Source organism: Pantherophis guttatus, chromosome 9, assembly GCF_059756535.1.
Source record: "Pantherophis guttatus breed Tessera chromosome 9, ASM5975653v1, whole genome shotgun sequence".
Lineage (NCBI taxonomy): Eukaryota > Metazoa > Chordata > Lepidosauria > Squamata > Colubridae > Pantherophis > Pantherophis guttatus.
The window spans coordinates 16,762,313-16,787,386 of NC_142071.1; the positions used below are offsets into that span (position 1 = coordinate 16,762,313).

General features: G+C 38.5%; 1 protein-coding gene across 29 annotated transcripts in view; it reads right to left on the minus strand.

Moving 5' to 3' along the window:
- Positions 1 to 25,074, minus strand: part of PKNOX2 (PBX/knotted 1 homeobox 2) — a 338,759-nt gene that overhangs the window by 82,364 nt on the left and 231,321 nt on the right. For all 29 annotated transcript variants that reach the window (XM_087875587.1, XM_087875603.1, XM_087875606.1 and 26 more), the window contains one exon: positions 3,414 to 3,556. In XM_087875587.1, the coding sequence (XP_087731713.1) occupies positions 3,414 to 3,556 (143 nt within the window). The remainder of the gene's footprint in view (positions 1 to 3,413; positions 3,557 to 25,074) is intronic.

Sequence of the window (25,074 nt, forward strand, 5' to 3'; positions counted from 1 at the left end):
ACAAGTCAGCAAGAACACAAGGCATCTCTTTCTTTGCAAAATAAGGCTCAGTAAGGTACCCTCTCCTTTGTTCTTCAGATAAAGGTATCAGGAAAACTAATTAATTCTGGAAGTCATAAATGAAATGACCAAATCCTACCCCTGTCATATTACACTGGAAGCTTTACAATGAATGGTGCAGGCATCAGGCACCAAATAAACTCTTGGATTTTCTTTCCTTGTGCTGAAGATGAAAGTTAAACTGAAAAACCGTAGCTGTGTTACAGCCCTGCCAACTACTGCGACTTTTACAATGCTCTTTAGCTCTCTTCTCTAAAAAAGTTAAGTTCGACCCCAGCTGTCAAAAAATCATGCAATAGGAATGATTATGGCATGGTGAAAAGGCATCTAAAAATGGACAAATAGGGGCAGAAACATGAAAACATTGTAAGAAGAAGCCTTACAACATCTCATTAACACAGACAAATGGACGTAACAGAATTACAGAGTTGAGACCCTGGAGATCTTCTAGTCTAACCCCCTGCTCAGGCAGGAAATCCTATATCATTTCAGACAAATGATTATCCAATCTCTTCTTAAAACTTCCAGTATTGGAGAATTCACAACTTCTGGAAGCAAATTCTTCCACTGATTAATTGTTCTGTCAGGAAATTTCTTCTTAGTTGTAGGTTGGTTCTCTCCTTGATTAGTTTCCATCCATTGCTTCTAGTTTTGCTTTCAGGTGCTTTGGAGAGTAGTTTGACCCCCTCTTCTTTGTGGCAGCCTCTTAGTTATTGGAACACTGCTATCCAGTCACTCCTAATCATTTTCTTCATTAAACTAGACATACCCAATTCCTGCAACCGTTCTTCATATGTTTTAGCCGCCAGTTCCCTAATCATCTTTGTTGTTCTTCTCTGCACGCTTTCTAGAATCCCAACATCTTTTTATATTGTGGCAACCATATGAGGACGTATTAGGAAGACATGAGAAAAATAAGTAATCTGATAATCCATTTCATAAGCAGAGGATCTGTAATGTTTCTGAAATCCAGTTAGAGTGATCCAGCTATCCAGTACTTCAGCACCAAATTTCTGACTGCAGAAAGGGAGTCTCCTTATTATTTATTTATTTTTATTTTATTTATTTTATTATTAAAATGTATATGCCGCCCCTCTCCCGAAAGACTCGGGGCGGCTCACACAAATAAAACAACAACAATAACACCTAAAACCAATATAAAAATTAAAAACTCCAAAATTAAAACCTCGTAGTTGATCAGGGAGTTTGCTGGAACAGCCATGTCTTTAGGCCAGCGCGGAAAGTGTGGAGATCAGGAGCCGTCCGGAGCTCAGTGGGTAACCCATTCCAGAGGGTTGGTGCGGCCACAAAGAATGCCCTCATCCTGGGGGTCGCCAGCCGACATTGCCTGGCCGACGGCACCCGGAGGAGGGCAGCTCTATGTGAACGCACTGGGCGGTGGGATTTAATTTAATAATTTAATAATAAAATTGAATAATAAAATTGATTATTAGCATCAATTAGGAAAACTTCAAGCTTGTTGAGGATCCATAGACTATCCTACAGCTACCAAATCATGGCTAGGTCAGAATGCTTCCTCTGTGGTTTGGTTGAGAGACTTGCGGAAACAGGAGAACAAATTACAGATAGTCCTGGATTCAATTGTGGTCTTAGGACCACAATTGAACCCCAAAATTTCTGTTGCTAAGCAAAACATTTGTTAAATGAGTTTTGCCCCATTTTAAACCTTTCTCACCACACTTGTTAAGTGAATCACTGCAGTTATTAAGTGATTAACATGGTTGTTAAGTGAATCTGGTTTCCCCATTGACTTTGCTTGTCAAAAAGTTGCAAAAGGTGATCCAGGACACTTCAACCATCATAAATGTGAGCCAGTTGCCAAGCATCTAAAGTCTAATCATGTGACCAATGGGGATGCTGCAACGGTCGTATGTGTGAAAAATGGTCATAAGTCACTTTTTTCAATTGTAACTTTGTAATGTTGTAACTTTGAATGGTCACTAAATGAACTGTTGTAAGTTGAGGACTACCTGTATACGTTATATATCTCTATAAACACACACACGCACGCACACACTTTCTCTCCCCCAGCCCCCAAGAGAAGAGCATAAAAGCAACTGCTTAAGCATTAATTCTAACTGAATGGGGCCTTGTTAAATTTATTAACGTGAAATGAAAAATCCCCAACGTGTTTTTGAACTGTCATGCTACCCAGAGGCAAAAAAATTTAATTAAGCCCCCCTCCTCCTTTAAGTACTCGGTATGATATACAAGATTCCATTTTCCAACACTCATCTTCCGAATTTCTTCCTTGCCATTGCTATCCTGCCTAAATGTCTGAGCTTCCTTTTCCTTCAGTTCCTTGCATATAAAAAACATAAATCTGCGAACACATGGTATTAAAGTGTGAAACTGAAACATCACAAACGATTCTGTTATCCAGGCTGCCTCACTTGTAAACCTCATTTAGAGAGCCATTTTCAATAGGATTTGACAATGGCACTGTAAATTCCCATCCAGAATGCTGAGATACTCAGGAATTCTAAAGCTATTGGTCGTTTAGCTCTCCCAGCCAATGGATGCCAATTAAGAATTTCCAAGAAATTCACTCCTTCGCTGCATCGCAATGAGAAAATGTTCAGTGTATGTATACTAATTTCAATGCACTGCCTAGCCCAAACCTTCACTTTTCTAAGTATAACTGCAGAGTTCAAATTCGCTTAAAAAGTGCATCCAAAAACATTCATATTAAAAAAAAAAGAAAATGCAAACAAATTGTCCATATGACAGAAGGTTCAGAAGGCGGATATTAAAGTGAATAGCTTAGAAGAAGACACGCTGACAAATGTGTGTAAAAAAATTAACAGGCTTTACAGAAATGTACATAAACACATTTCCAAGCAGATTTTTAAAAAATGAAAATAACATGAGAAAAAGTGATACAGGCCGATCCAAAGTTGGGAAAAAACAGAAGAAACGGAACAAATTTAAAATGGTCAATTCCGTGCCTCTCTGTCGCCAGCATTCCCATGTGCTGAACAGTGGTAAATGAAGCAGAATTGGGGGGTACATCCCCAATCTAAACCCATCACAAGAGTTGAAGTGAATTAGAGCACCTATATGCAATCCATAGTCATGACTTTGTATAATCATTTCTGGCTTGAATTAATTCTCAAAACATTAACTGCTGCATCACCCTTTTGTGATTTCTCTGGTTCACCATGCACTCAAAGCTCTCTTCCTTCTGATGACAACAAGCAGCTATGAAACAGCCTCTATGTAGCACCTACTGACAAGTTAGCCTTAGGGCAAATACCGGTAATCACTCTGCATATCACCACAGGGATGGAAAGTAACATCAAAGAGCAGACAGTTAGCATTATGCTCTGTACCTGTAGACAGCTCTCTTGTCAGCCTCCAGCTGTGCCTGAGGGTCGATCGGGGTGCTGGGAAGGGGAGCATTAGCTGCTGCCGAGGGCGTGGTGACGTGCACTGGCTGTGCTTTTGCCGGCTGCTGGGCTGTGGTTGCTGTCATCTGTTAAGAAGAAGCACATGAGAAAAGCAAAAGGGTTGAAGGACCAAGAGAATCAAACCCTGAGTAGATAGTGACATTTCTTTTTTTTTTATTGAAAAGTTTTAAAAAGTTTTACAAACATTTCCCCTTCCCCCTCCCTCCTCCCCTTCCAACCCTCCCCTTCCCCTCCCTCCCCCCACCCACTTCCCAGAGCAAAATACAGGGTATAACATTTGACAATCATAAGCTAACATAAGCTAATTATCTATAACCTCCTATCCCCCTCCTGAACTTTTAACTCCCCTTTTACTAAACTAAATTTAAGTACTTTATAAAATGTCTTTGATCATTCATAAGCTATTTGAAATTTTTTAGCCCGATATTTGCCTTGAATATAATCAATCCATATTTTCCATTCTAACATATATTTCTCATTTGAATGGTCCTCTAGATATGCTGAAATTTTCTCCATTTCTGCTAAATTTACTACTTTTAATGTCAATTCTTGATAGGGTTGCCAGGTCTGCTTCCAAAAAATAGCGGACAAGTGGGGGGGGGGTTAAGTAGTAAAAAAATAAAAAAAAATTTACAATTAAATTATATATTTTCTTACAAACATTTTAACACATATTAAAATAATCACTTCAAAACTTTACTTAAAATTCAAAACATCAAATATATTATAATAACATGTAAAATATTAAATTACATTTTACTTTGCTGTCGTGTGTATTTTTTATTTGACTGCGCAGCTTTGATCAATACTTTGTGTTTAAGGAATAATTCTTTAATTTCACTACAACGTTGAGAAATATTAAAAAATATACAAAGTTCACTTCGAACTGATGGTACAAGCAGTTGGTTACGTTCGTCAGTCCACAAATTTCCCATGACGCTGAAAGTTCGTTCAACGTTTGCATTTGATTCCAGAATTGATGCACAATACTGGAACAGTTTCAGTAAACTCGGAGCTGGCTCTTTCTTGAAAAAGTACATCTGCTTATCAAGGGATGAATCGCCCTGCAGATGAACATAAACTTCTTCTAAGGCAGAAATTTCATCGAAGAGAGTGTTGGGTGGAAGTTCTTCTCGCCATGGTGATAATAACCAGATGTTCGTCATTTCTTCTAAAGTTGGAGGATTATTGCGATCAATTAGATTGAAACAACTTAGCGTCTCATATACTGAATCGGTGAAATTATACAACTTTTCTAGGTACGCAATGGCTCTTTGATACACGTTGATGGCTTCTTTCTTGAACTTTTGCATGGCATTCCCAGGCAAATGTTTTTTACGTAAGGCAAATAAAACTTTCATTCCAAAAAACTCATCGTATTTTTTTTGTAAAGAATCACGCAGCTTACACATAATAATGTGAAGATCACATGCAAGAATTTTCTTGCTTTCCAGCTTCAGTAGGGTGTCTTGCATTATTGACATGAAGAAGTGCGTGAAATATAAATACAATTCTGAAATTGTTGGTTCATCATCCTTTGCGAGTTCATTTTCCTGATCCGAAATAAGGTTCCAGATAACCTTATGGCACTCATCAGATCCAAGAGAAATAAAATACAATTTTAGAGGTATCCAGTTTAAAAGAAGTCTTTCGACCGCTTTAAACAAACTTAACCAACATGTTGGAACATGGCGCAAAACTTCATGGAATTCTGACTCGCAAAACTTACATACCATTTCATCATAAAGCTTTTGAATAAAAAAATGTCCACTATTTTGTGAAAAAAAATAGTGAACATAATGTGAAAAAAGTGGACTGTCCGCTCAAATAGTGGACACCTGGCAGAAAATAGTAGGTAAATCTTCCTTCTTCCAGTACTGCGCCACCAAGTGTCTTGCTGCAGTTATTAAGTTCTTATAATGATGCATGAAGAAGAATTGGTTAGACATATAAAAGAGAAAGATCCAATGCATATTAAGAGGGTTTATAATGTTTTGCTAGAAAGGGATTCGGAAAATGAACTGGTTAAAGATTGTATGATAAAGTGGGCACAAAATTTTGCAGAACCAGTGATGTTGGAAACATGGGAAAAAATATGGGTCCAGAATGTTAAATTTACAGTCGCAGAATCTGAGGGAAAATTTTTATAAAATGTTTTATAGGTGGCATTTAGATCCTAAGAAATTATCGTGTATATATCCTAATGTTCAACCAAAATGCTGGAGATGTGATTGCTTAGATGCCACATATTATCATATGTGGTGGACTTGTAAGAAAGTGAAGGCTTTTTGGATAAAAATTTGGTGGGTTATGCAAAATGTTTTGAAGATAAAACTTCAGTTTTCTCCACAACTGTTTTTATTGGGTATAGCTAAGGGTTTTACATTGGGTGAAACAAAGCTGATATTGTATATGGTGACAGCAGCGAGATTATTGATAGGTCAATATTGGAAAAGTGATGCTATGCCCACTATTGAAGAATGGACTTTGAAGATGGCCAGTTTTGCAGAGATGGCGAAGATTTCAGCATATTTAAAAGACCGATCTCAAGAGTCTTATGTATCGGAGTGGAAAAAGTGGATAGATTATGTGCAGAATAAATATCAAACTAGGAAATATCAGATAGCTTTTAGCTGAATGAATGTATTACGTAGGGATAGATTAATTGAGTTTTATGAAGGTATAAATAGTATACAGGGGGTGGAGGGGTTTAAGTTTCATAAAATGTATTTTTGATTAGGATTTTATTTTGAGGAAGTCCTGGGGGGAAAAGGGGAGGGTTAGGGAGGGTTTGGGGTTTTTTTTGGGGGGGGGGAAACTGGGGAGAAAATGTATTTGTAAAACTTTTCAAATAAAAAACAACAACAACAACTGTGGAGTAAACTTTATCCTTTTTAAAAAAATATTTTGAATAATCCACCATATTTTTATCCAGAATGCTTTAACTTTTTTACAAGTCAACCAAACATGAAAATAGGTAGCATCAACACAATCACATCTCCAACATTTGGGTTGTAGGTTTGGATACATACAAGCTAACTTTTTAGGATCCAAATGCCATCTATAAAACATTTTATAAAAATTTTCTCTCAAATTTTGAGCTTTCTGTAAATTTTACATTTTTTACCCAGATCCTTTCCCATGTTTCCATCATTATTGGTTCCTCAAAATTTTGTGCCCAGTTTATCATACAATCTTTAACTAACTCTGTCTCTGAGTCTATTTCTATCAATATATTATACAACCTTTTTATGTGCATTTTACTCTGGTCCCTAATTTGTTTTATCAAATTTTCTTCACTTTGTGTAATACCAATTTTCTGATCTTTTTTCCATCTATTCTGCAGCTGTACATACTGAAACCAGGTTTGAATTGCCCTTTCCTCTCTTAATACATTCAGAGGCTTTAACTGTAGTACATTTCTTTCTGTAATCAGAAATTCTTTATAAGTAATTACATCCTGTCTTTGTTCTATACTTATATTTTCTATCGCATGTCTGGGTACTACCCACATGGGTATCTTGCCATTCAATTTATATTGGTATTTTTTTCAAACACGCAGGAGGGCATTCCTTAATATGTGACTTTTAAAAGTCCTATCCACCTTCTTCTCATAAACTAAGTAGGCATGCCAACCATATAGCAAATCATATCCTTCAATATTCAATATTCTTTCATCTGTTAAATTAATCCAGTCACTAATTGCTGACAAAACAGCTGCTTCATAGTACAATTTTAGATTGGGCAATTTCAAACCTCCTCTTTCACGTATATCCTGCATTATTTTTAATTTAATTCTCGGTCTCTTCCCTACCCAAACAAAATTATTAATGCCTTTCTGCCATTCCTCCAAATTTGCATCCTTTTTAAGTATTGGTATCATTTGAAAAAGAAATAGAAAGTTGGGCAGAACATTCATTTTAACTACTGCTATTCTTCCCAACAAAGACAGTTGTAATTTTTTCCATTTATCCATCTCTATCTGTGTTTTATGCCATAAGAATTCATAATTATACTTGTATAATTTCCCATTTGACGTTGTAATAAAGATTCCTAAGTACTTAACCTTTTTCACTATCTCGCATCCTGTTACTTTTTCCATTTCTTCTTTTTGATTTGTATTCATATTCTTAGCTATCATCTTTGTTTTCCCTATATTTATTTTAAACCCTGACACTTGACCATATTGCCTAATTATCTCCATCAAACCTGTAACTGAATTTACTGGTTGGGTTAAAGTTACAACCAAATCATCTGCAAATGCTCGTAATCTATAATCATGTTGCCTGATCTTAATACCCTGTATGTTATCCGAGTCCCGTATTTTATTCAACAATACTTCCAAAGTTAAAATAAACAATAGTGGAGACAAGGGACATCCCTGTCTTGTTCCTTTCTCAATTTTAAAAGTTTCTGTGAGACTACCATTCACTATTATTTGTGCTGTTTGTTTCTGGTATATTGCCTTAATAGATTGTATGAAATGCTCTCCCAACTGCATCTTTTGTGCTACTTTCACTAAAAACAGCCAATTCAATCGATCAAACGCTTTCTCTGCATCCAAAAACATAAGCACTGCAGGGACTTGGTTGTTCTTCCCCAAATACTCCAGTATATTAACAATTTGTCTTACATTACTTTTCATTTGTCTCCCTTGTATAAATCCAGTTTGATCTTTATGAATCACTTGTTGCATAACTGACATTAGTCTATTTGCCAAAATTTTTGCAAAGATTTTATAATCTGTATTAAGCAATGATATGGGTCTATAATTTTTGGGTTGACTATGATCTTGATCTTCTTTTGGAATCAGGGAAATAAAAGCTGTTCTCCAGGATGGTGGCACCTCTCTTCCCTGTTGTATTTTAGCAAATAACTCCTTAAGAGGTTCTACCATTTCTAATTGAAAATTTTTATAATACACTGCTGTCAAACCATCTGTGCCAGGAGCCTTTCCACTTTTTAATTGTTTAATTGCCGAAAGAATTTCCTCAGTGGTTATTAATACATTCAATCTTTCCCTTTGTTCATCAGTAATTGCAAGAATATTCTCCTTCTGCAAATATCTCTCTATATCATTACCTTGTATATTATCACCAGCATATAACCTCGTGTAAAAATCTAAAAATGCTTTTTTAATCATATTCTGTTGATATACCTCTTTACCTTTATACTCTATTTTTTCTATTGTACGAGATTTTTGTTTTTTCCTTAACATATATGCTAACCACCTGCCTGGTTTATTTGCGTTAGTCAGACGCCTTATCCATTAGGCCCTCAAAATTCCCCAACAAAGTCTTTTAAAAGGTACTGACAGTGTTAACGAGTGTTAATGAGCGTTAACAAGCACTTTCTCTTTTGACTTTCATTTTCATGCCTTTAAGCAACTCAGCGCCATCTTTTTTAAGCTTTCTCCCATCTCAAGCTCCGAAGGAAGTAATGATTTATTAGAGTTAAAGTTTAGTACTTGCAGTTGTGATTTCTCCTGTCTTTGCTCTGCCTGCTTTAAATCCAATCGATGTAAAATCATTTAGTTTGCAGGGGTAGTCGTGGCGCCTTGTTCTGTTTAAAACAGAAATGCCCTGAATCCGGAGCTTCTTCAGGTGCTTGGGGAGCTCTCACCCTCCACGCCCCAGGATTAATCCTGGGGGTCTTGGGGAGCTCTACCCACACTGCCTGCTCGCTTTCCCCTCTTCTCCCAAGGGGAAAGTTCCGAGCCGCTAAAACAGCTGATTTTCGCTGCTCTAGCGGCTTTACGAGATTGCGGGGGTTAGTGCTCCCAAAGGAGCTGCCGCCGACGCCTGCGGTGCCACCGGAACTAGATAGTGACATTTCAAGGGGAGAGAGCCACCATCACAGGATCTTTGAGAGGTTGTTGCAAATATAGTAGAGGATTAAAAAAAAAGTTTCTGTATCCAATGTGGAAGCATGAATCGCTAACCTGTGAGAGACTGGGGTTAAGTATCTCATCTTGGAAACTGTAAAAAAATCAGGCATGACTTACTTAACAACCTTGTTAGCAATGAAAATTCTTGTGCCAATTGTGGTTGTAAGTCGAGAACTACCTGTACTTATCTCAACTTACAACCGCAACTGAGGCCAAAATGTATGTTGTTAAGTGAGAAATTTGTTAAGCGAGTTTTGCCCCATTTTACAACTTTTCTCGCCACAGTTGTTAAGTGAATCACTACAGTTCTCAAATTAGTAACATGGTTGCTATTAACCATGTTACAAGGCTTCCCGCTTGACTTTGCTTGTCAGAAGGTCGCATAAGGGGATCACGTGATTCAAGGACACTGAAACCATCATAAATATGAGTCAGTTGTCAAGCATCCAAATGTACATCACATGACCATGGGGAAGCTGCAAGTCAAAAGTGTGAAAAATGGTCATAAAGTCACTTTTTCTGTGCCATTGTAACTTCAAATGATCAGTAAGTGAACTGTTGTAAGTCACGGACTATCTGTACTAAAATAACAATATTTGTATCAATTTAGGGTGAAATCTTACAGACACATACTTGGAAGAAAGTTCTACTGAACATACTAGAAGTTATTTTGGAGTAGACATGCTTACATAATCAAACCATGGAGGGGAAAGTCTATACTTGTTCTCATCATTTTCAAATTAATTGCTCTAAAAAGGTCTTTCTGAACCTAATAATCTTTAATGTCAGAATTGTAACTTTCCAAAATTCCCAATCAGCAATGCTAGTGCATTCACAAAGTATCCCAAATATGACAAAAGTTAGCCATGTAGCTGGGTGACTTTGGTCAGGAAGTATTCCTCAGATCAATCTACCCAAACACTAGATTACAGTTAGGAGATAAAACTGGAGAAGGGAGTACTAAGTATATCACGTTGAAACCCTAGGGACAAGGGAGAAGGAGACAAACAAATACGTATAATGCCTTCCCAGATGGATAATTAACAAGTTGGTTTGTGTTCATAAAAACAGACAACTCAGTGTTATATTAGTGATATGTTCCAATATCTAAGCGGCGAAGAAGAGGGGGTCAACCTATTCTCCAAAGCATCTGAAAGCAGAAGAAGAAGCAATGGAAGGAAACTAATCAAGGAGGGAACCAATCTAGAAATAAGGAGAACTTTACTGACAATTAGAACAATTAATCAGTGGAATGATTTGCCTCCAGAAATTGTAGTTGCTCCATCCCTGGAGGTTTTAGAGAAGAAATTGGACAGCCATTTGTCCAGAATGGTATAGGGTCTCCTGCATGAGTAGGCGGTTGGACTAGAAGACCTTCATGGTCCCTTCCAAATCTGTTATTCTGTTACTCTCTTCTGTTAAATCCCCACGCTAAGAAAATGCACCCCAGTCAGTATCAATGAAAGACAGTTCTCCCTCAGGGGGAAATGAGCTGAAAACTTCAGAGTAAATGAAAGCAACAGCCTTTAAACAAAATACGAACAGCACAAGTAAAGGAAGGATAAAAGGAGGCTCTCAGAATTAAAACTCCTCAGAAATGCACGGTGAAAACAGCTTGTTATCTTTATTGTTGTTGGGGTGGACACAGCTAACGAATCACTGTGGAAATTCTAAACAGGATTTTACCAAATCGTATTACATCCACTGCTCCAGACCGAATGCATTTCATAGCCAAATGATCAGAGATCTGTGTAATGCAAGAGATTTTGAAGCTTTTGGAAAGAATGTAATGCAAGAGTTGATTCATTGGAACGTAATGGCCATTGTTATCAGTTAACAGAGTTCTGCTCTAAAACTATGGAGCGCCTTACCAATTCTTTCAACCTTAATGAAATCTGAAGGGGGATGCTATGGACTGATCAAAGCACTGGCTAACATTAACAAGTCTTCTCCCACCTTTGTGTACTTTTGCAAGTCTTTTAGAACTACCAACACACCTTTTGCATCTAAATAACGCAAAGTCAACTAAATCAATCAAGTATTTATCTCTGATTCAATAATTTTTTCCTAAACTACGTGGAAAGTAGGGTCATCATATGTATCATAGTCTATTTAGTATTAAACATTTATTTACTACATACACAGATTGCATCACATGTTAATCCAGCAGAGAGTATGATAGAAAACCACAAACTTTTTTCTCGGAGGGAGAAAGCTTTTGAGAACTGACAAAGCCTATTTTAATACGGGACTAATAAAAAAACCCTACAGAGCTCTTTTCTGATGTTTGAAGGCTGTCTTTGAGCCAATGGATTGGCTGCAGCAGAGGTGGGATGAGGTAGCTTCTCTGCCGTAAATGTCACATTTCATTTTTATCAGTCTTTTTTCACTAGCCTCTTGCAAAATTAGGAGGAAAAAAAATCCCCAACAGTCTGACTTTGGTGAGAAAGACTGACAATGATGAAGCTTTTCTATTGTCAAAAATGTCTTTCAATTTCCCACAGCTGTTAACTACATTTCCCTGCTGCCTCTTCTGCCTCTAGTTTCAGCTGCCTAAGCAAGAAAAAAGTCACTTTCAAGGAATAGCTAATGAGGGCTGGATCTGCATTTAGTAAAGCGCCAGGTCTATTCAACTTTCAGGCACTGGAGCTGGGGTGGGCTGATGGGGAAGGAAGGAACCAAGAGGTGCAGCCAAGCGAGGGAACAATGACAGAGAAGTCCCACAAAGCCATAAAAGCCCCCACCGAGGTACCATTTGTGCAAAGTGACCTTTCTCACCAGAGGGAGTCATTTTAGAGAGGAGGATAACGAGGCCCATGTGACTTGGAGAAGAGGCTCCTCATCAAAGATTACACTCCTTGACAAGGTGGCAAAGCCATCTCTGCATTGTTGAGCACAGCACCTTTGCCCTGGTCTCTTGGAAAGACTAAAAGCAAGACAAAGGGACATTTGGTCACTCTTGTATTTTTCCACCTGCTCTCCTCCTCATGTGGTAGAACTACAGCTGTTTACCTGTGCAGTTTGGGAATTTGCTTCGAGAAAGTCTTTATTTTTAATGTTTCTTGAGATGACTATCATTCTATGGAATATAAATGTTTAAACTATTGTTTGCTTGTTCCTAATTTTCCCCCATAACTCTCAGTCTTCTGCAAGAATAAATAAAGAACTTGTAGCACTTTATATTCCATTGAGAACTTGTAACACCTTATATTCCATTGAGATAACCGTGGAATATAAATGTTTAAACTGTTGTTTGCTTGTTTCTAACTCTTTTCCATCATTCTCAGTCTTCTGCAAGGATCAAGAACTTGGGACATCTTAAAGTTTAAAGAATATACTGTATATTGTCATAGATCTCCAAGTGGCCTCAATAATTCTCAGAGAGAGTGCTAATGGGAGCCATGGTGGCACAGTGGTTAGAATGCAGTACTGCAGGCTACTTCTGCTGACTGCCAGCTGCCCAGAAGTTTGGCAGTTCGAATCTCATCAGCTCAAGGTTGACTCAGCCTTCCATCCTTCTGAGGTCGGTAAAATGAGGACCCAGGTTGTTGGGGGCAATATGCTGACTCTGTAAACCGCTTAGAGAGGGCTGTAAAGCACTGTGAAGTGGTATATAAGTCTATTAGTGCTTAAGTGCTATTGCTATTGCTAATGACCAGATGACTATAAGGAATATAAATCCTTTCATCCTCCACCATTCAGTTAGAACCAAAGAAGCTTTTTGGATGAGAAGTGAAATGTCTTCAAGGAAAAACTAAGAAAGTCCAGTTGTGTTTTGGAAAAGCACCTTTGAGACAATCATGACCTGGATGACTGAGAATCTCCATGGACATCATGACAGACAATTTACCTCATGAAATGCAAGGAGGGGATAATCCATGAAATCTTCTGATATAATATATTACTTAGTCTTTTAACTGGTAATTCTTGCTCAGTCTTGTATTCTCCAACCTGCTCTCCTCCTGGAATTGTAGAACTATAACTCCATTTTGAGCTAGCAACCTGTGTACTTCCTTTTAGCACCTTCTTTGGGAATTCAAGGAATTGTGGTCTGAACCATATGAAAGCCACAGGTTGGGAAATCAAACAAAGAATTGGACTAATGCTCCATTTGGCATTTATTGTTGATGCCAATTAGTGATGGTGGTCAGAAGTTTAGGAAAGGTTTATTTTTTTCCCCTAGCCCTAACTTGAGAAGCCACAAACTAAATTTGGGGTCTTCTATGTACAGGGCTAACAATTGACGTTTTAGTTTCCAGTTTGGGGAAATCAGAAAATAGCTAGTGAGAGATACAGATGTGCAATTAAGTAAAAGAAAACTTTAGTTGGTTTTTATGGTTTGTGTTAAACAATCTTTGTTTTGTTGATTTGTTTTGCATTTTTTTAATCCAACCAGTTTTTTTGCAGATGTTTACCTTCCTAACATATGGAGTCGTTTTTATTCAGTTCTCCTAATCTACATAATTTTAAATTAATTTTGCCCCAAGAAAGTCTTTACTTTTAATGCTTCTTGAGATAACTATCATTCTATGGAATACAAATGTTTAAACTGTTGTCTGCTTGTTTCTAAACCCCCCCCCCAATTGCTCCATTCTTCTGAAACAATAAGTAAAGAACTTGTGGCACCTTAAAAACATTAAGATTAAAAAAACATATTGTCACAGATGATTTATGGATCACAATATTTCCTCAGGTGCAAGGAATAGATGGCAATTCATGAAATCTGATGTAATACATTAGTCTTTTAACTGCCGCAGGATCCTATTATGTCCCAGAGAAGGAACCTGTCTTACTTAACTAAACTTATTATAACAAGTCTGCCTACTGATGCCGTCATGAGGTGAACACCTTTAATGTCTTCAGACAATTATTTTATTTACAGAAGTAAGGATTGGAATTAGAGCACGAAATTTCTAGGTGGCAAACCACCTCTTCAAACCTTTCTGTTCCCTTACCAACAAGCTTCTGAAACATGGTCCAAACTGACCTTATCACTGAATGCCTGAAGCTCTGAAGAGGACCTTGCACACTTAGGAAGCTTGACACTTTCCATCATGATTTTTACTTCCTCTGTGCAAGTCTTTGGAGGTCTCAAATTTAAGGGACATCTTTGGAGGTTTTAAATTTAAGGAGAGTTTGTTGAAAATGATGGGCAGCTGGAGGAGTTGAGTAGTCAATAGCTTTGTAACTCCCCCATGATCCAATAACCTTAAAAATGAAAGAAGGAACCCAAAATGATCAGGAGAGATCATTTGCTGAAGTAAAGGAAATGGGCTTTTTATTTAGACTTATCTCAGGAATCTTTAAGGGAATGTTTAAGTTATGAAAGGACATTTGATAGACGTGAACCTGTCAGTTAAAAGCTTCCATGAAGATTCTAGAGGACTCAAAGCTATCAATGTATAGTTCATCCGCAAAGCAAAGGAGCAAATGGCTGAAATAAAAAATAATTATGTACAGAACAGATTTTTTAAAAAATATAGAAAGAGGGTATGCTAAAACCAAGCCACTTTGTAGATTTAATAGGTGTATTCGGAAAGAAACCAATCAATATGATTTCATTTCAGTCCTACCTAGAAGAAGTCCCTTGAGTTTACTAAGCAAACATGCAAACACACACACAAAGAACGTGTGCCTGTTTGCTTCCTTATTTTTGTCCTTACTTTTAACTTATTTAAAATACTAAACCCAAATAAAGTGATGAAGCCTCCGTAAAGAAGTTTTGAAAAACACATAGTATTTATAGTAATAATGTATAAATTATAAATTGATGGAATTGACAGACTGAGACATTTCACATTTTAACAGCTGTAAATACTGCAATTCATAAAGTGAGGATGTATTCATTTGAAAGCAGATGGGAACTTCTAATTCTTTAATGGCCATTTAAAAACAGGGAAATAGTTACTTGTCAATTTCATGGGGGAGGTTCTCTATGAATGAGAAGAGGTCCCTCTTCTCTCTCCATAGAAGAGGTCTCACTTCTGTGCCAGGCCCTCTAGCTCATCTTACCAGTGATAGAAGATTCCAGCGAGATCCAAATAAATTCATTCAGATGCAAAGAGTCCTTTAGTTGAGCTTGTCCCAACTAGTAGAATGTTAGATAATCTCCAACTTGTAGATTCATACAAGCTGACCGCCAGCTGCCAAGAGGCAATATCATGTTTGTGAGCTTTCTAAATGCATCAGGTTGGCCAATACTGAAGCTAGCCTAGATGATGATGATGATGATGATGATGATGATGATGATGATGATGATGATTTATTGGTTAATCTTTAGTGAGATTCACAGCCTTTGAGGCTGGTTAATAGCTCAGCAGCTCGAGTCCTAACCAAGGACCTAGGAACTGTTAAGGTATCGTTGGAGGATGTAAGCTGTTCCGAGTAAGGTGGTTTTTTGTAGAGTCAAAATGTTCAAGTCCGGCAAATTTAGAATTTCTAAATAGCGGGGTAGCCCTTTGGGTATTGCTCCGAGGGCTCCAATTACAATCGGGACAACACACAATTTCTTTTTCCACAGTCGCTCAACTTCAATTTGTAAGTCCCGGTACTTTGTGATTTTTTTCTTGCTGCTTATCTTCAATTCGTGCATCACCAGGTATTGCAATGTCAATGAACCATACTTTTTTCTTTTCAACTATTGTTATGTCAGGTGTGTTGCAGATCAAGTGCCTGTCAGTCTGAATCCTAAAGTCCCACAAGATCTTGAGTTTCTCATTCTCTAAAACTTTCTCAACCTGATGTTCCCAGTGGTTTTTGCTGTACTCAAATCCAAACTTCTGGCACAATTTCCAGTGAATGATTTTAGCAACACGGTCATGGCGTTGTAGGTAGTCAGTTTGTGAAATTTTGCTGCACCCACTGATCAGGTGGTCGACTGTCTCTTCTTTTTCATTGCAGAGGCGGCATTTGCTGTTGGTGGTAACATGTTGAATTTTTGCCTTCATACAGTTTGTGGCTAGGGCTTGTTCTTGAGCTGCCAAAATAAAGCTTTCTGTTTCTTTTTTCAGTACTCCTGATCTTAACCAGTTCCAAGTTAGTTTCTGGTCAGCTTTGCCTTCAATACTTTTCAAGTATTGGCCATGCAGAGCTTTGTGTTTCCAATTTTCAGCTCGCTGCTCAATTACTTCTTTCTTATATTCTGCTTTTGTTTTAGTTGTCTTTAAAAGGCCTCCTTTATTTACTTCCTTAATCATTGGTTCTTCACTTTTCTGGATGTAACCATTCAAACTGCATTTTTCTTCTTCCACAGTCTGCTTTACTTGTAAGAGTCCTCGACCACCCTCTGCTCTTGGTAAATATAATCGGTCAACATCACTTTTAGGGTGCAAGGCATGATTCATTGTCATAAGCTTCCTTGTTTTTCTGTCCAAATTGTCTAACTCCATCTGGGTCCAGTCAATTATTCCTGCAGAGTATCTAATCACAGGTATAGCCCAGGTATTTATGGCTTTTATGATGTTTCCTCCACTCAATTTGGACATTAATATCTTACGAATTCGTCGAATGTACTTGGCTGAAGTTAATTCCTTGACTTTATTATGCATTAAGTCAGAGGCTTCTAAAATCCCCAAGTACTTGTAGCCTTCTTCTGATTTTACTGCCTTTATCATTTCTTCATTCTCTAGTTCTATTCCATCCTCTTCTATGATCTTGCCTGCTTTGGTTGCTATTGTTGCACATTTGTCAATTCCAAACTTATTATTATTATTATTATTATTATTATTATTATTATTATTATTATTATTATTATTATTATTATTATTATTATTATTATTATTATTATTATTATTATTATTATTTCAATTTATATACCGCTCTTCTCCTATTGGACTCAGGGCGGTGCACAGCCAAGGATAAAAACATACCAATACAAAATTTAAAATCAATTAAAAGAATTATACAGCTTTGGCCCACAATTTTAAACAATCCAATTAAAACCCAATTTACACTTAAAAAGCTAAAAAGAGATAAAAAAGGGGGTGGGTTTCACGCCAGCCCTGCTTGATGGGAAAGAAAATTTTTAGGGCATGGCGAAAGGCCCGGAGATCTGGTATCCTTCGTATCTCCGGGGGCAAATCATTCCAGAGGGCAGGTGCTGCCACAGAGAAGGCCCTCCCCCTGGGGGTCGCCAGCCGACATTACTTGGCTGACGGCACCCTGAGGAGTCCCTCTCTGTGGGAGCGTACTGGTCGGTGGGAGGCACTCGGTGGCAGAAGGCGGTCTCACAAATACCCAGGTCCGATGCCATGGAGCGCTTTAAAGGTGGTGACCAATACCTTGAAGCGCACCCGGAAGACCACTGGAAGCCAATGCAGCTCGCGCAGGAGAGGCATCACGTGGGAGCGCCCTCTTGCTCCCATAATCCCCCGCGTGGCCGCATTCTGCACCAGTTGGAGCCTCCGGGTGCTCCTCAAGGGGAGCCCCATGTAGAGAGCATTGCAGTAGTCCAGGCGGGAAGTGACGAGCGCCTGAGTGACTGTGCGTAAGGAGTCCCGATCCAGAGAGGGCTGCAACTGGCAAATCAGGCAGACCTGATGAAAAGCCCCCCTCGCCATGGCTGTCATATGCTCTTCCAAAGACAGCCGTGTACCCAGGAGGACGCCCAAGTTGCGAGCCCTCTCCGTGGGGGCCAATGATTCACCCCCAATAGCCAGCGTTGGCACCAGCTGGCTATATCGGGACGCTGGAAGCCACAGCCACTCAGTCTTGGAAGGGTTGAGTCGAAACCTGTTATTCCCCATCCAGATCCACACGGCCTCCAGGCACCGGGACATCACTTCAAGGGCATTGTTGGGATGGCCTGGGGTGGAGATGTACAGCTGTGTATCATCAGCGTACTGATGGAACTCCACCCCAAAGCCACGGATGATCTCACCCAGCGGCTTCACATAAAAGTTGAACAGAAGGGGCGAGAGGACCGACCCTTGCGGCACCCCACAAACGAGGCGCCTTGGGGTAGACCTCTGCCCCCCTGCCAACGCCGACTGCAACCGGTCAGAGAGATAGGAGGAGAACCACCGCAAAATGGTGCCCCCCACTCCCAACCCCTCCAGTGCAGCAAGATACCGGTGCAGCAAGATACCATGGTTGATGGTATCAAAAGCCGCTGAGAGATCTAACAGGACCAGGATAGAGGAGCACCCCCTGTCCCGAGCCCTCCAGAGATCATCCACCAACGTGACCAATGCCGTTTCCATGCTGTACCCAGGCTGGAAGCCGGACTGGAGCGGATCCAGATAGACAGCTTCATCCAGGTACCCAGGAAGCTGTCGCGCCACCACACTCTCAACAACCTTCGCCAGGAAGGAAAGTTGGAGACCGAACAATAGTTAGCCAAAACAGCCAGGTCCAGAGCAGGCTTCTTGAGGAGGGGCCTCACCACCGCCTCTTTCAAGGCGGACGGCAAGACACCCTCCCTCAACGAAGCATTGATAATCCCCTGGAGCCAGCCTTGCGTAACCTCCCAGTAGGCCAGTACCAACCAGGAGGGACACGGGTCCAGTAAACATGTATTTAGTAGATGAGTATTGGCGGGATTTGTCAGAGCTTTTTTTCTACATAAATTATTTAAGGCATAAAAACTTATTTTAAACTTGGATCCAGAAACACACTGATATGGAATTTGGATTACATATACTGATTTTGGATAAATATCCTATTCAAGAAGTTATCTACAAAAGAAATACTGAGCAAAGTGATGCAGCAGAAATGGCTAGATTCATAAGAATAAAAACAGAATAAGTGAGGGATGGGAGCTAGTTGTAGTTTGCATTATGTGAATGCAAATAATCCCCAGGGCCTGCTAAATAAAACAACCAAGGAAAGGAAAATCAGGAAGACAATTGGCCAAGAATGCTAGAAGCCTACTATAAACCAGGGGTGTCAAACTCATGTCGTCATGGTGTCGTCACGTGACATATTGGGACTTTTTCCCCCTTCGCTAAACCAGGCGGGGGCGGAGCCAGCACGTGATGCATCCGGCCTGCGGCCTGCGAGTTTTATACCCCTGGGCTAAACTGATTCAATATAATGTGGCATTTTGGAAACACATCTATGTGTTGAAGAGCTGAAGCGTAGTGAGCAAAACATCCGATCTGTGAGGTGATTTCAGGATCAGGGATAACAAGCTCTTTTGCAAGATGGATGTTGCTCTGAGGATAGTCCTAGGGTTGTCCTCCCAATAGCAACCAGGATTTGGGAAAAAAGGAATGACACAACTGAAACTGATTTACATTGCATTTTTAAAATATAATTAGCATAATTACTCCCTATATAACCTGCTGCTTTCTCCTTCTGTAAAACTGAATATAACAATTCAGAGTCACATTTTTTGTGTTCGGCAGCCTTATAAATCTGATCACTCATTCAGCCAATCAATTTTGGCAAGTTCTGGACCACATCCAACATTGTCAAAGGATTAAATCATCCCTGTGTAAATAATACAGTAGACTAATGTAAAATGATTTAGGGTTCAGTTATTTCCTATGTTCCTAGAAGCACCTTCTGAAATGGACTCTATTACTTCTCATGTTTGGAGATATTCTACTGGAAATCAGTGCACTTCTAGCAACACTAGCCAGGAATTCAATGGGAGCTAATCATTTCCAGTTGCATTCCAGTTATTCCACGCCCCCCACAACATAAACAATTATTTTATGGCCTTGTAGAAAGCTGCCAGCATTTTAAAAAATGGTTAAAGAGCAGAAGATAAATTGTCCTGCACTGCAAAATCAAGACTTTAACATGTAAGGAAGCAATTATAAGGCTTTGAAAGGTTGTAGTTTAAATTAGAAGCCCTTTTTCTAACGCAGCTTTGATGACAAATGACTCACCCATCCAAAGGCTATCGAAGAAACACAACTCTATTTTTTTAAAAAGGAAACTTTTGCAAGTTTTCCTAAAAACTCAAAATTTTGACTGGTGATAGTTGCTGATATTACAAATCTATTGTTGGATTCGGTACTTCCAGTGTGGAAACAGTAAAGTGTGGTTTGGCACAATTTTGGCCAACCAGGAAACATGGATTCGATGCAGTGATCACTTTCTCCTGGGATATGAAAGTGTTTTGACACAGTGATGAGCCACGGGGTTCTTTCAGCAGCTGTGATTTGTTAATCCACAGTATAATGTGAATTAAATTAGGCTCTTCACACTTAACTAACCTCAATCTGCATTCTTTGTAACACTTGAGGTTTCTGATTCCGCTAACAGCCTAATCCCTTCAGCTCCAAACTTCTCCCAGCTGTTGGTTTGTAGCAGTTATGGAAGGATTCCAAATATTCAGGGCCAGAAAACTTAATCCTAAAGCTGTTAGGCTCTACCAAAATAACAAGAACCCCCAATTTAAAGCTCTTAGCCTTAATTAACAGGAAAGGAGGCATTCAGGGTTGTGCTGAAACACAGAGTTTAGATACAGTCTTCTCCAACAGCCTCTTGCCCAGATTTCTTCATGTTAGAATTTTAGATCAGGCAGGGTGTTGCAAATATCAGTCACCATATCCTATAATATGAAGGGCAATCCAATGGTATGGATCAGTTTCCATCCATTTAGCATCCAGTCTCTAAGTGTACGGGTACTTAAAGTATTGGTTCAGTGCCAACACCTGTGTGCACATTTGCAAAAGCGATGGGTGAATCTGTCAATTCAATTTTTGCTCAATATCTCTCTTAGAGTCCGGTTGGGAATTTCCCACTCTGTTTACACATTTCACCAGAAAGAAAACTAGCAAAAACTTTCATGAACGTTTACAGTAATTGAAATTCAACATATATAGAAGGGATGGGTTGGAGAAAGCTGTGTTAGAGTGTTCCTACTCTACAAAGATGCATATGGCTGCCTCTAAGGACAGATTAGACTACTTGAAAAAAAAAAAAAAGGTTTATTGTACTGAGAGCCCAGAATTAGTTCCTGGAATCCTAGGAGCTGGGTAATTGGCTCAGCTCACTTATCCCAGTTTTATCTTAGTCAGGACTTTTCTTCCTAAGAGCTTTGTTAATTGTCCTGGTCTTAGCACTGTAATAAATTGTGAGAAGAGGGAATTATACCATTAAACCGAATAATATTTTCAATTCAGGGCATTGCAATCCAACAAGATTAAAAATGGTATGAATTAAATGAAACGTTGCCACCATAGTTTTTACTATTTGTATTACAGACACATACAGAGTTCCCAGCAGTAATAGGAACACCCAGGGTTGTGACTCCTAAACTGGGAGAATGGGTCCAACAGATCTCAGGAACAACATCAAAGCTCTCTGTCCATAAGAGTGCAATGCTAGAAACAGCTAAGATATTGTGTAGAATCCTCAAATTTCCAGGCGTCTAGTTGAGGACTTGAGGTTGAAGAAGACACCGATCTGTCACTGCATTTTTGTATTTACCAGATGAGCTCTTATTTTTGAACTTTCAGACTTATTGTAGCTTGCCAAGTTCTTATCTCTAAGCTAACTGCATATGTCCACATTCTTTTCTTCTTCTCTAAAATTTTTCTTTGTTCTCCGGCCAGGAGAGGTGGCTGGGAAAGCTTTGCCAAGATGTAATTAATTAGCTAGTAAGATGTTTTATTTTCTTTATAACAAATAAATGAGTTTTTCTTAGAAAATATATCCTCGGGTTTATTTTCTTAAAGTATACTTCAAGGAAATGGTCACGATCCATTCTCTAAATCAAGGTGCAATTACCCAAAAGCAGAATGGGATTAATTGCCACCCTAACATAATAGAACCATCAGCATTTATAGGATCTGTATCCCTTTCACACTGGAATGCCAAGTCACAAACCCAAAAAAGAGGCAGTGCTTGTGTTGTGACCTAACTTTAGTCATTCTGTTGTTCTTGTCCCCTTGCAGATACCACTTAGAGGAACCATTTCTCATGACAGAAATGATAAGTGAAGTCTTTATCCTTACATGTGCAATAATGTGCTCCTTAGAGATATCACTGTAGCTCCCTCAATGCCTCCCCTTTCTTGCTGCTGATATTCTTTTCAAATATTCCTTTTAAAGAAAAGAAGAAAAGTGGATATGCTGCAAAGTATTTTTTTTCTTTATGAGAAGTCTCACTACACCTATTCTTAGAAAATAAAAAGAGAAGATTTGGAAGAGCACCTATTTGCCCTGAAGAAAAAAAAAGCAAAGGTAAACTGAGGTGATAGACAGCCTATTTTGAAGGAAATTAAAGAGGCTGGCAGACAGAAGATCAAACATGGCTTCTGGTAAAATCAGTATGTTGGATTGAATTATTCCTACTGGCAGAATCCTTTTTATAACTAGACAACCCCAAGGAAGCCATTTTGGGAGAATATCTGCAATATCTTCTCAAAATTTCATCTGTGTCTCTGGGGCCCATCTGATTTTAGAGTGTCTAAATCTCATTTTATCCATGAAGCTAAATGGGTGACCTTGAGTTGGTCACTTTGTGGATCAGACAGAGAAGTTAAGAAGATTGAAGGGAGAGAGAGAGAGATGAGAAAATCAGCCCTGTCTTTGTGGTGAAAAGAATTTTCTCATGACAAAGCTTTGAACTCACACAGGCCTAGTAAATGATAGAAAGGGACATTTTGATAAGACAAGGATGTCCATTGTTAGATGGCAAATATTTTACAATGATCTGTACGAATGCTTTATATTTATGAGACTTTTAAGACACAAACTGCAAGCTATTTTGCAGCACATTTGTGCCTCTTCCAATTTCGCCCCTTATTTCTAAATGAAAGCTGAAATTCCCCTATTTTCAGCAGCTGGAGCTTTATAGAAAACAAAACAAAACAAAACCTTAATTTAAGAGTAACAGAAAGCTTATGTAAATATGGAATATCCCTGGTATGAAAACTTGGTCATTCAAGCCCAGGATTTCCTTTTCTGCAAACAAAATACATTTATTTTGAAATCTCTAAGAAGAATTAAAGCTGAACCACCTCTTTATCGCAGTTAAAAAAAACAAACCCTTGATTACATTCTGATGGAGTTTAAAACTAAATTTAATTATAAATATATAATACAACAGCAAGAAATGAATTCATTTGGCTTTTGATTTTTAACCTGTTGGAGTGGATAAGCTAAGATCAGGCTATAGTCATTGGCTTAGTCTGCAATAAGAAACTAACATGAGATCCAAATAAAATAGCAATAGCACAGACTTATATACTGCTTCATCATGTTTTAAGCTCTCTCTAAGTGGTTTACAGAATCAGCATATTGCCCTCAACAATCTGGATCCTCATTTTACCAAACTTGGAAAGATGGAAGGCTGAGGCAACCTTGAGCTGGTGAGAATCGAACTGCTGGTAATACTGCATTCTAACCACTGCACCACCACAGCTCAGTAAACTTGATCTAAAGAAGCCACTTTATTTTTCATAATCCTTTACCAGATGTTCCCATTACCCACTGAAGAGTTTTATTCCCTCTTGTGCTCATCATCAGCTGGCACAATGAGGTATGTTGACTTTTTCCATTCTTTATAAAAATATCAATTTTATATGGTTGCCCATCTCACCAGAAGTGACTCTAGGTAGCATATTTTTATTTTACTTATTTTGTCTAATCTGTATCCGTAAGTAATAACCACCATGGAAGATATCAGACAAGTAGCTATTGTCATAAATAGCCTTTGACAGATGTCTCCTGTATGAATGTGTCTAATCCCATTTCATGTCATCTAAGTCAATGCCCATCATCACACATTTGGCAAAGACACAGATTTAATTCTATTGCCCTAGTGAGTTCCACAAATTTAATTATTCTGGATGCAAAAAAAATTAAAATTTTAAAAAAATGCAATGCTTCATTGTGAAAACACAATCTTGAAGTCCTCATCTGCACAAATAGGAGGATTTACCTGTTAAACAAATATGGGATATATTATTTTATTCTTCATTTGGTCAGCCAGAGGTTGGTTGCTAGTTCTAATTAACATGATACTTGGATCATAAGCACAATGTATATATAAAAATAAGTCTTTCATCCTGGATGTGATTTGCTCAGCTTTTTCTCCATTATTGCTTAAAGCTTACATTAGAAGGAGAGGCAATATTACTTCACACAAGAACAGAGTATACAGTACACTCATAACTAACTAATGAAGCTTGTTTCCACAAGGTTTGTGAAGGACAGCAATTTATAATGCTTTGAAAAGGAATGAGATGCATTCATGGAGGATAAAGCTGTAACTCACAATATTACTGGGCCATAAACAACAGATAATTCTGTTGTTTTGCAAAGTGATCTCGTCTATGTGTCTGAATGATCATCTATTTGGCAACTTCAAATTTCGATCAATAAATGCTCTGTCTTACGTATTGGTAAACGTAATCAGAATGTCAAATATAAGCTAGGTGGCATTGAACTAGCTGATGACCTTCACTTTGTCAAGGACTAGGTGTACTTATCTCTGACGATCTATGCTCCAAAGTTCACTGTAACAGCGTTGCTAAAAAAGCATTAAGAGTTGTAAATTTAATTTTGTACAGTTTTTTTTCTGGAAACATTTTATTGCTAATTAGAGCTTATAAAATTTATGCTAGATCGATCTTAGAGTATTGTTCAACTGTCTGGAATCCCCGCCATATATCTGACATCAGTACAATTGAGCGGGTTCAGAAGTATTTCACGAGAAAAGTTTTGCGCTCTTCTGTACACAAGAGAACTCTGGAACGAGCTGCCCTCAGAGATTAGTTGGATTCCCGACCTTCGT